Raw genomic sequence first — 12,181 nt, 5'->3', positions numbered from 1 at the left:
CAATCCCGACCGGCCTGCGGGGTGGGCTCCCGCGGCCGGTTTGAAGCGCCGTTCCGCCTCAGGTCCCGGCGGTATGACGGGCCGGGCGCCGCATTTTAGCCCCCGGCTTCGCGGCCTACTAGGCCGCAATATTCCGGCCTCTGGTGGAGGGGGCGGGAACTTCTCCAGGCGCGAATTTTTCCCGCCTGGAGGTTCCTCCGCCCCCAGGGGATCGCACGCCGCCCTCCAGGCCGGATCCCTGTTAACCCTTTGGGTGCAGGCCGGCTCCCAAAAATGGGTCTGTATAGTTGGCCCCCCTTTTTTTTCTCCTGTCTCTCAGGGCCCCTATATGGTGGCTCCCCTTTAGCCTCAGAGGCTGAGTTTAAATAATGAAGAAAAAAAAAAAAAAAAAATTATAATAATAAAATAAATAATAATAGATCATGATTTCTATTGGGCTGCGCAGGACGCTGCAGCCTCATCAGTAATGCTGCATGTCTGCATGACCTCTTTCCACAGGCGGCATGGTGTTGCGCTCCCAGCCTGCGTCGCTGCTAGGGCATTTCCCCTTTTAGGCGGTTTTCTTGCCTCTTCCAGGATACGGCGCTGGCCAAGTGCATTCGGCCCTTCTGTAGGCAGCATTCATCATCTCTCCAGTTTTGGTGCCTGCCATGTGCATCCCCCCCCCTCCTAGGCGGGCTACTGCACTCTCCCTGGCTGGCCATGTGCATGACCCCCTTCTTAGGCGGAATGCTGCACCTTCACCGGATACGGTGCTGGCCTTGTGCACGACCCCCTTCCATAAGCGGAACGCTGCACTCTCTGGATTTGCTGCCGGCCATGTGCGTGACCCCCTTCCTGGGCGGAACGCAGCACTCTCACTGGATCTGTTGCCGATCATGTGCATGACCCCCTTTTTTAGGCGGAATACTGCACTTTCACCGGATACGGTACTGGCTATGTGCACGACCCCCTTCCATAGGCGGAATGCTGCACTCTCGCTGATGTGCTATGATGTACTTATGTACTATGTTATTATGCTGCACTCACTGGTTTCGCTGCCGGCCATTTCTTAGGCGGTATGCTGCACTCTCATTGGATTCCCTGCCGGCCTTAGGTATGCCTCCTTCCCTCAGGCAGCATACATACATCCCTCTCTCTTTGGGTGTTTCCTCGCAGGTACGTTGCTGGCCACGTGCATGTACCCCATACATGGCAGGGTGCTTGCACTCTCGCTGGATCCGCTGTCGGCCATATGCATGACCCCTCTTCCGTAGGCGGTGTACGCACTCTTGCTGGATTCGCTGCCAGCCAGGGGCATGCCTTCCTTCCTCAGGCGACATGCACGCATTCTTAGTGCCTGTGTTTGTCTCTCGCCAGTACGTTGCTGGCCATGTGTATGACTCCCATGCATGGCGGTGTGCTCGCACTCTCCCTGGAGGAGATGCTGGCCATGTGCTTTACCCCCTTTTTTCTGGGCGGTGTGCTACACTCTCACCGGATACATTGCTGGCCATGAGAATGGCCCTCTAACATGGGTGGAACGCTTGCACTTCCATTGGATACGGTGCTGGCCTTGTGCGTGACCACCTCTCACTTCAAGGGCAGAATTTGGCACGCTCATGGGATTCACGGCTGTCCTTATATGGCTGTGCTGGACTTGTACATGTCCCCCTTCATTGGCAGAGTAGTTACTCTCTCCCTGAGTTCAGTGTTGGGTGTATTATTGCACACTCATTTAATGCTAGGATACCCCTGTGCATGTTCCCCTTTCACTAGGTGGACCTCCTGCGTTCCTGCTGGTTTATAGGGTATGTCCTGCTTCTCTGAAGTAGGTACGGCCTTAGGCATCACTCCCTTTTGGGACGGGTCTTTGCACTCTTGCCGACTGCAGTTGGCCAGGTACAATTTCCCCCCTTTCGGGGTGGACTGATTGGGTTCCATCGCATGCTATACTAGGTTTGTGCATAACTCCCTTTCAGGTTGCACTTTGCAATTCCGTACATGCTGTGGCGCTCTGGGACGAGCCCCCCTTTTTTCTAGGTGGGTTGGCCTTCTCGCTGCTTGCGGGGCTGCTCGTACGTATGCCTCACCTGCTTCCTGCGGCATACCTTTGTTTCTTGGGAGACGATGCTTGCCGCCAGCCTTGCACTCGTCCCTAGGGAGTTCATTCTGTCCTCCTGACCGGACAGGCTCTATTTCTCTCTGCTGCACCGAGCTGGGTGGTGCTCATTCATTTAGTTGGCCTTTCATTCCAGGGAGTGTTCGTGGGTCCTAGATGCATGCCCTTTGCGTCCTTCTGCGGCATTGCTTCCCTGCGCTAGTGGTCACATGGTCGAGAGTGCTGTTGTCTGCAGCGCCTCTCGAATTCTTCATTGGCTCTGGCAGGACTGCGGTTCCCTTGCCTGCCGTAATTTCCTCCTCTTCGGATGCAGTGTGGTATGAGTCCTTCCTCTTGGCGCCTCTACGCTTCTGTCTGATCTGCTACCGGGTTCGGGCTGCTCTTCTCGGGACGGTCACCCAACTTCTCTTGGGTGCTGGATTACCCAGGTCCGGAGGACCTCCGCCTTGGGTTCTTCAAGGTATTCGCCTTCTGCGAGGCGGTGGACCGGGCGTCTCACAGTGTAGCGGGTTCTGCTTTTGAGCTGTCCTGTGGCTTCCCTGTTGCCCACTCCTCCTCCTTTCGGTTGGAGGGTGTTATGTCGGTCTCTGTCTCGACTGCCTTATTTCGCCGGCTTTGTTTGGCTCCCGCTCTATACAGCTCACTCCGATGTGGCTTCCCGCCAGACTTCGGAGGCTGTATTTTCACTGTCCTCCCCTCTGGGGTGAGCATGGTTGTTCATGTGGATGGTTCCGGTGTTCCTTTTGGCCTCGTACTGTCTCCCTTTTCACGCTGGCTGTATTAGCTGTGTGCCTATTTACCGAGTCTACCGCGTTCTGTCCTCCCGCTGAGTGCAGATTGCGTGGCCCATTCTAAGACGATGGTCCTGATGTAGACTTACCTTCTCGATAACTTGGGGGGACTACCTTTTCGGTCCAGATTGTCCTTTGATCCCACACCGGGGCTGTACAACGTGGTTACATCAGCATGGACTTTAGCCTGCCTTCTCCTGGCATCTGGCGGATCCTTTGGGTTCTTTCCATCTGTCCTTCTGCTCCCCCATTCGGGTAGATACGGGACAACGTTGTTCGAGGGCTGACGGGGCTAGTTTTGTCGACCCTTCTGCCCGTGTTACTGGTCTGCGCCTGTTCACATTGGGTTTTCGCCTGCTTGCCAGGCGACTCCAGCTGGTTCGCTGCTGTCCACTCCTGGCTGTGTCTCGTCCAGGATCTGTCGTAAGACTTAGGGTTTTTTTGTCTGGGGTTCTGTGGGAAGCTGTGCATTCCCCACTCTGAAGTTCTTTCCCCATGGTTCTGTCTTTTACTTGAGGTGTCAAGTGTCGGCGCTGTTCTTCCTCTTCCAGCGTTCCCGGCCTCTGGGCCTGCCAAGGCCTTCTTCCTCGGAGTGGCTCTTTGGTTCCTCTGTACTGTCCTTCGGTACCGCCCTGGGGACTATATCCTGAGCTCTCGGCGCTCCAATCTTGTCCTTGGAGCCGTTACAGGAGTTCTCTCTACCCCTTCTGTCCTGTACGGTTGTGTTCCGTATCAGTCGTGTCTCTGACGGGTGCCGGTATGGCCCCTTTTTTTGTTACGAGCTTTCTGTCTTTTCCAGGACAGGGCTGTTCTGCATCCTGTTTCTTCCTTAAGGTGGTGTTTGCCTTTCGTTTCACCGCCTTACCTATTTGGACGTTGTTTGGGCCTTGCCGTTTTTTTGCTTGGAGATCTCCGACTCTTGCAGACGTTCGGCCTCTTGGGTTTCCAGGAGGTCTGTGCATAGGGTTGATAGACTCCAGGGTGGTTTTCCTCCGCTTGATCAGATTGGCTATTGCTGAGGTTACCGCACCAAGGGCAGGATTCTGTCTTTGGTGTCACCGTTCCTTTCACCAGAGCGGTCGGTGCCTCCTGGGCCGGAGGCATTGGGCTTCGGCCGTGCATTTGGGCACGGCGGCCACAGGTCTGCCTTGCACGACTTGCCGAGTTCTACAGGGTGCATACTCTGACTTTGGCAGCTGCTGCCTTGCCCCGCCTGGGTTTGCAGGCGGCGGTTCATTGATGCCTTTCGGGTGCTTCACCTTGGTGCTGTGGTCCCTCCCCCTTTTGGACTGGTTTTGAACGTCCCAAGGTCTTCTGTGTCCCCCAAGGAAATTGGGCGAGAAAACGAGATTTTTGTATAACTTACCAGTAAAATCTCTTTCTTGCTCTTTCCTTGGGGGACACAGCACCCACCCATTCATTGTTTTTTCTCTGTACGTTTTCCGAGTTTTTGTTACCCGTTGGGTAGTTGGCTTGTTGGTTCCTTGTTGGACTTTGCCTTTTCTCACTGCTTGGACACGCAACTGGCAGTCTCTCTCTCCAGGCTGAGGGTATAGCTGTGGAGGAGGGGCTTAACAGTTTTCACTTAGTGTCACGCCTCCTATGGAGATGAGCTATACCCAAGGTCTTCTGTGTCCCCCAAGGAAAGAGCGAGAAAGAGATTTTACTGGTAAGTTATACAAAAATCTCGTTTTACAAGAGGATGTGCTCGTCCATGGAAAAATTCTCAGCACATTATTTATTATTATTTTTAACTTTTTATCATGAAGCATAAATAATGTTAACTTTATTATTTGGGTTAATATGATTACGGTGATACCAAATATGTATAGTTCTTTTTATGTTTCACTACTTTTGAAATGGTAGGTCATCGATATCAAAGTTCTGGAACACCTCTTTAAAAAGCCTAATTATTCAAAAATGTTGTGTGTTTCAGCACAATAGTGATATTTCTGCTTACACGTACGAAAGAACTCTAATGATGGAACAGCGCTCTCAGATGCTTAAACAAATTCGCTTGACCAAGACAGAGCGAGATCGGGAGGTAGGTTTCACTGCTACCTAACTTTCCGCGTATAATACATAGGGTATGTAAGGTGTGTGATACAAATTCCTCTTTTTATATAATTTATTGTAAATTCACATAATTTGAATATAAGAACATTATAGGAGATGTACTATCCAAAGGAGCTAGTTTTGTTAATACCCTATTAAAGGGCTACTGTTGATTTAATAAGGATCGGGACCTTCTTCTAATAACTGTAGCCAAGAGCCACTGGGCATAACAGTGTAGAGTATATAACCCCAGCTGTAACACCCCATCTCTGGGAGTTTCACAGACTATTTATTGCACCCTCTAAAATCCCTGGTGTTCCGCTGGATTGTGTTGGGTGTTATTCAGGGTGTTATTTCTTACACAACATTCATAGATTTATTGAAGAATGTATTGTTGGTAACATATTGTTAAAAAGATTTCCAGCAGCCCCGTAGAGAATGAATGGAGCATCAGGGCGCATGCTCGGCATGCTGCGCCATGAGGACGAGAGCATGGGACCCCCGTTCTCAAGATCAGTGGGGTTGGCGCCCATCAGTTAGGTATTCCTTTACTATAATGTGCTGCCTGCAGACTGCACTGCATTTTCATAGGGACAGGTTCACTTTAATAACATTGGCTTTATGATTGGGTTGTTTTGCTGCCGCAGAATAAATTTAAACTTATAACACTTCTATTTTTGAAAGCATTCTTATTTTGCAGCATTTTTCCACACCTTTTATAAATCTTTTGCACAGTACGATAGATGGATAGCAATTGTCTGAAATTTTTGTTGACGTGCGTTTCTTTTTCTGTAGCACAAATATTTGTACTTTTCTCTCCAAATGTCTTAGGCACAGATAATAAAGGATAGACATTCTATTATTCGCTTGGATAGCTTGTGTTCCGAAGATGAAGAGGAGATTGAGGTGGTGCCGGAGAACATTCACATGACTTGGACAAAAGAGAAACGCAATGCTGAGAAGCGAGGGAAAAATCATTCATCAGAACATTTCAGGGATCTTTTTGACATAAAACCGTACGTTGGCCAAAGAATGGATGCTGCGCTTGCTTTTTAAAAGGGGATGTCTGACAAGGAAAATCATTCCACTGAATTTCCCCTATGTCATTAATCAGAAACTCGCCTATCTACTGGATCTACTAAGGCTTGTTTCACTTTGCTGTGTACCGATCCGGCAGGCTGTTTTAGCCGGGAACAGCCTGCCGGAATGCCGTTCTGCCCAATAAACTATAATGCTATAATGGGGTCCGGCGGAGATCTGGATAAAACCCAGCATTCTATGCCGGAGCAGCCTGCTTGGAAGGCTGTACCGACAGTGTGAAACAAGCCTAAGATAAACCTATTCCACATATTCAATATCTATCAATTAATCAATTATTTAAGTATACTAAATATATTCCCTATCTTAATTCTATATAAGGCTGTGTTCACATCACCTTTTTATAGCACGTGTAATGTATAAACATGACATACACGTTAAATGGATGCAGTGGCATCTGTCACCATAAGCTTCCACTGTAAAAAAAAAATATATATATATAATTCTTATACGTGTTTTTTTTTTTTTTTTTTTTTTGCTGGACTCTACGGGATGGAAAAATGTAGTTTACTATACTTTTTATTCCTTTTTTCCCCTAATGTATATATTTTAAACAGGAGACAAAAATGTTATATGAACAGCCTCTTGTACGTGGTGCCGTTTTTTGTAATCTTTATGTTCCACATTACTTTCTATCTTGTATATATATTCTGCTTTCTTTTTATTTCTGCTTCCAGGGAATGGAAAATACTGTAAGTGATTTGTGATTACACCCCAACCCCAGCATTTAAGCTTACAGAATACTAAAATATATAGTTTTATCTTTCAGCAACCAGTCCAATGTTCGTAGGATGCACACTGCGGTGAAACTGAATGAAGTTATAGTCACAAAATCACATGATGCCAAATTAGTACTACTCAACATGCCAGGTCCACCTAAAAATACAGATGGGGATGAAAACTGTATCCTTTTTATATACCGTACATTAATTTAACAGTACAAAAGTCATTATTTTTACTGGACATCTGTAATGCTACTGGCTGTCCTCTGCTTCCAGTTTATACTTGAGGTGCAATTTCTTATGCTCAAACATATGGACCAACCACAGCATTTATCCTAAAATAAGGACCTACCAGCCTGTCATAGCCGTGTCACGGTCTTGTTGTTGTGTGCCATGACACGTTAGCCGTGCATGCTGGTTGCCAGGGGCAACGTGTCGTGGTGCAGCATGTTTGTGATTTCCTTCTTCTGGTTCTCTCCCTGTTTGGTGCTGGAGAGGTTAACTTCCTGGATAGGTGTGTTCTGGGTGTGGCCTTATGACTCTACTTAATCTGGTGCTGTGAGCGAGATGTCAGTAGGTCTCCAGCCTTGGTGTGTGCTGGAGCTATGCTACTGCCCTGGATATTCCATCCTTCCAGTGTGAGGGCCACCTAGTTAGACATTGAGGTCTTCTGATGTCATCCTTATGTTTTTTCCCCTTCCTTCCCTTGTACATGTTTGGTGAGGGGTTATGTACAGGGTGTGTTATGTCTAGTGTTGTGTTACATGTCTGGTCTGTTTGGTGTGTTATCCAGCATGGTTGCTAGACATGCCCCTGTCTGTCTGTGCCTTTGGTGAGAGGGCCCCTGGGTTCCCTGGAGGGGGAACCACAAGTCAGTGAGCAGCTCTGCCTAGGGCCGCCATGCATTCTGTCCACATGGGAGTCCAGGTAGTCTTGGTGCTGGTATTCCATCCTGTTGCTGTGGAATGGAAGTACTTGTTGTTCCGGTGTGGTCGTATCACCTGCCGACCCAGTTGCTGCTCACTGTATTCCCTTACCTTTTGCTGCTTGGCCTGTGAGACTCCTGTTCATCCGCGTTCTGGAGGAACCGGTCGTCTCTAGCTCCTAACCTTTATTCAGGGATCATCAGGGCGATTTGGGGTCCGAGGTTCCTTTTGTATGAGCTCACCTGCCATCTGGGTCTGCTCATACGGTTAGGAGTCAGGTCCAGGATTAGGGTGACTTAGGAGGTGACCTGCTCCCTTTTCCTGGTGTCCAGGCCTAGTTGCTTCCCCTTTTTTCCCACCCTATATAGTGGGGAGTTTTACCCCACTCCCCACCGTGACACAGCCGCAGCATGTACACTGGACTGTGGACTGACTGACTGCAGCATGGACACTGGACTGTGGACTGACTGACTGCAGCATGGACACTGGACTGTGGACTGACTGACTGCAGCATGGACACTGGACTGTGGACTGACTGACTGCAGCATGGACACTGGACTGTGGACTGACTGACTGCAGCATGGACACTGGACTGTGGACTGACTGACTGCAGCATGGACACTGGACTGTGGACTGACTGACTGCAGCATGGACAATGGACTGTGGGCTGACTGACTGCAGCATGGACACTGGACTGTGGACTGACTGACTGCAGCATGGACAATGGACTGTGGGCTGACTGACTGACTGCAGCATGGACAATGGACTGTGGGCTGACTGACTGACTGCAGCATGGACAATGGACTGTGGGCTGACTGACTGACTGCAGCATGGACAATGGACTGTGGGCTGACTGACTGACTGCAGCATGGACAATGGACTGTGGGCTGACTGACTGACTGCAGCATGGACAATGGACTGTGGGCTGACTGATTGCAGCAGTAGCTGTAATAAATTATTAATTACATGAATTACAAAAGTGTTCAGATCCAGGTGCTGGTTTGAAAACAGTAGAATATTTTTCATGGGACAACCCCTTTAAGACTTTTGAATTCAAAATTTACAATTTCCATAAAAAACATTCTGGAGGATTTTTTTCCCAATTCTCTCAACCTCTTGATGATCACAAGGCAACAAGGAATTTTGTTTTTAATACATTTTATTCCATCAAAACACATACTTATAATATATCCCCACACTTATCTTGACACATAGAATACAAATATTTATATATAAATTTTAAGGGTAAATGCTTTAAAAAAAAAAAAAAGATGGAAATAGCAGTGTCAGAATTCCTCCATACTAAAGAATTTGTATCAATTAAAGGCTATATACTGTATGTCTGAAAATGAAACCTAAAATATTTACGGTTTGTCAATCCTTATAGTTAATCTAGATATGGAGTTCCTTGAGGTATTAACAGAAGGTCTGGAAAGAGTGCTGCTGGTTCGCGGAGGAGGCCGAGAGGTTATCACCATCTATTCCTGATACTGGACCAATCACACCTTTTTGTGCCTTTTGATCAAACGTTTTGGAAGCAAAAAAAGCATTTCAGGAATCTTAAAATTTCTATTTAAACATTTGCCGATGTGTTTACACAGTCTGAATGATTCTTCATCCAAAGCTGTATATGATTAATGTTTACTTGAATAGATGACAGGCTAAGACTTGGTTTACACTGCCGGCAGAGAACAACCTGCTGGAGCTCTCTGGATCATATTGCTTGATGTTACTGGAATGTCCAACAGCCCCGTTGATTATAATGGGGTCCAATGGAGACCCGCTGCTACCTGGCAAAGCCGTATTTGTCTGGCCGAATTCCAGCATATTTGCTGGGCAGCAGCCAGACCCCATTATAGTCAATGGGGCCAGCGGGCATTCCAGTAACATCTGGCGATGCCAGATCCAGAGAGCTCCAGCAGGCTGTTGTCTGCCAGTAGCGTGAAACAATTGTAGCTAGAATTATTTGGTTGGAGGCAATATTGTTTCAATAGCGTGGCATACAATAGTAGATACGCAATGCACTGCTGAAAATTGTTAGCACTTTAATAGCTTTTACGATGTTAACAAAAGTGGAATAGAGACTGTATTTAAAGCTTACCCCCCAAAAAATATTGGCAGAATTATGAAAACTTTTTTTTTTCCCCATAGCATTCAATTAAAACTCTGCTTTCATTTTTCGAGAGAAGGTCACCATCAGCAGCAATTTTAACGTTTCCTAAATCTCCCACATTGCACTGCACTTATTCAATATGAAATCAATTAGAGGCCCAGAGCCTAACATCTGTGGCAATTTAAAAGAACGGATAGTCCATGCTTTTATTTTCAGAATAGACCAAAAAAAATAAAAAATTTAAGTATTACTGAAGTATATTACAAAACTCTTTAGCTGGGCTGAGCGACATTTAGTAAAAACCTAAGTGGGTGTATACTTTAAATGCTACATAAATAAAGAATTATATTGAGACCGTATAAATGATCAGCTCCTCAAGCGCCTGACTGCTATAGTCTGTATGTGAGATTAATAAAGTGCCACTGTCCTTAAATAAGAGAGGCGATGTACCCGCTTTACAGCCCATGAAGCTTAGGGCATATACTCTCCTTTTGCCACGCTTCTGGAAAGGTCATATGTTGAACACCTCAGGTGGAGCAGCTTACAAGGTGGTTGGACAGTGAATGCTCTTATGCACTTTTAGGCTACATTTACATGACTGTTTTGCAGTCTGCGGGTAGTGGATCTACAGAACATGGATGCCAGCCGTGTGCATTCCGCATTTTGCTGACTGCACATGACTAGCGCTATATAGAAAATGCCTATTTTTTTCTGCGATTGCGGACAAGAATAGGACATGCTCTATATTGCTCTATATTTTTGTGGGGCCATGGAACCGAACAACGGATGCACGAACACACGGTATGCTGTCTGCATATTTTGCTGCTCCATTGAAATGAATAGGTCCGCACCCGTTCCGCAAAATTTCGGAATGGATGCAGACTCATTCAAAGAGTCATGTGAATGTACCCTTAAAGGGACACTGACAGGCCCAAAAAGCATATTTAGGGGTATATATGACGGTCTTATAAAGGGTATTAGAATCATCTAAGTATCCCCCCTGTCCACCTCATAAATACAGTAAAAATAAGTTTTATAACCTGCTTTCCTGGCGTTCAATCTGCCCAGGGGGCGGTGCTTCATATCAACTTGCGCCCAGCCAGCCTCGCCACAACTGCCGTTTGAAGCGCCGCCCAGCTCATCAATATTCACTGAGCTGGGCGGCTACTCTGAAGCGCTGTACTAGTGTCCCCGGCCATCTTCAGCGCATGCGCCCGGCACCCTCACTGGCCGGGATCGCATCGCGCGTCTGCTTTATGCGCATGCGCCCGGCACCCTCACTGGCCTGGATTGCATTGCGCGTCTGCTTTATGCGCATGCGCCGGGCACAGCAGCGCCCCGCATGCGCATAAAGCAGACGCGCGATGCGATCCCGGCCAGTGAGGGTGCCGGGCGCATGCGCTGAAGATGGCCGGGGACACTAGTACAGCGCTTCAGAGTAGCCGCCCAGCTCAGTGAATATTGATGAGCTGGGCGGCGCTTCAAACGGCAGTTGTGGCGAGGCTGGCTGGGCGCAAGTTGATATGAAGCACCGCCCCTTGGGCAGATTGAACGCCAGGAAAGCAGGTTATAAAACTTATTTTTACTGTATTTATGAGGTGGACAGGGGGGATACTTAGATGATTCTAATACCCTTTATAAGACCTATACTGTCATATATACCCCCTAAATATGCTTTTTGGGCCTGTCAGTGTCCCTTTAAGTGTGTGTGTGTGTGTGTGTGTGTGTGTGTGTGTTCTCTTGTGAACTCCAGTTTGATTTCTATATAGAATCTATATGACTGGAAATACATATTTTGCTATCCTAATTACATACTTGATGCGATAGAGCATGTTCACACTGTACACATGTTCTGAAAAGATTTGAGAAATGAAAACCGAGCTCAGAGAAGCCATCATGTATCTGAAAGCTATTAAGTGCTATCATTCAAGATTAGTACAAGGCAAGTAAAGCAAAATTTGTGTAGGTTATCCCTTGCGACCTATGTCTGTTTCTGGCTGCTCCAATGGTAACAACTGTTAGTAGAAACTGATGCAGTATTGAAAAGAAGTAGTATCTGATTAATTCTATTAATTCTCTTTAATTTCTATTAATGCTTAAGATGTATTTTGGGTCCAAAAATGTTATTTCAGTGTTCATCCAGATTGTGTGTAGATTACATTTCTTGCCCAGTTTTCTATTCTGCCTTTTATTAGAAATGTTTTTTACTGGTGCCAATTTTAAGTATAAGATTTAAATAAAGGTTTATGTATTTTGTTAATTCTAAGAAAAGTTTATGACGTTATACACTTCATATGTATTAATGTGTATTGTAGAGAATAGAGAAATTTTATAGTTATATGCTTTTTTTACTAAGCAAAGAAAAAATAATAATA

At 46.8% G+C, this 12,181-nt stretch overlaps 1 protein-coding gene across 1 annotated transcript in view; it reads left to right on the top strand.

Moving 5' to 3' along the window:
- Positions 1-10,735, top strand: part of LOC122923188 (solute carrier family 12 member 4-like) — an 84,542-nt gene extending 73,807 nt beyond the window's left edge. The window contains exons 21-24 of the mRNA XM_044273923.1: positions 4,829-4,936; positions 5,779-5,963; positions 6,815-6,948; positions 9,090-10,735. Coding sequence (XP_044129858.1) covers positions 4,829-4,936; positions 5,779-5,963; positions 6,815-6,948; positions 9,090-9,181 — 519 coding nt within the window. The 3' untranslated portion in view covers positions 9,182-10,735. The remainder of the gene's footprint in view (positions 1-4,828; positions 4,937-5,778; positions 5,964-6,814; positions 6,949-9,089) is intronic.
- Positions 10,736-12,181: the final 1,446 nt, after the last annotated feature.

Source organism: Bufo gargarizans, unplaced genomic scaffold, assembly GCF_014858855.1.
Source record: "Bufo gargarizans isolate SCDJY-AF-19 unplaced genomic scaffold, ASM1485885v1 original_scaffold_1339_pilon, whole genome shotgun sequence".
In the NCBI taxonomy this organism is placed as follows: Eukaryota; Metazoa; Chordata; class Amphibia; order Anura; family Bufonidae; genus Bufo; species Bufo gargarizans.
The sequence above is the reverse complement of the archived record's forward strand: the minus strand, read 5'-3'. Positions and strand labels throughout refer to the sequence as shown.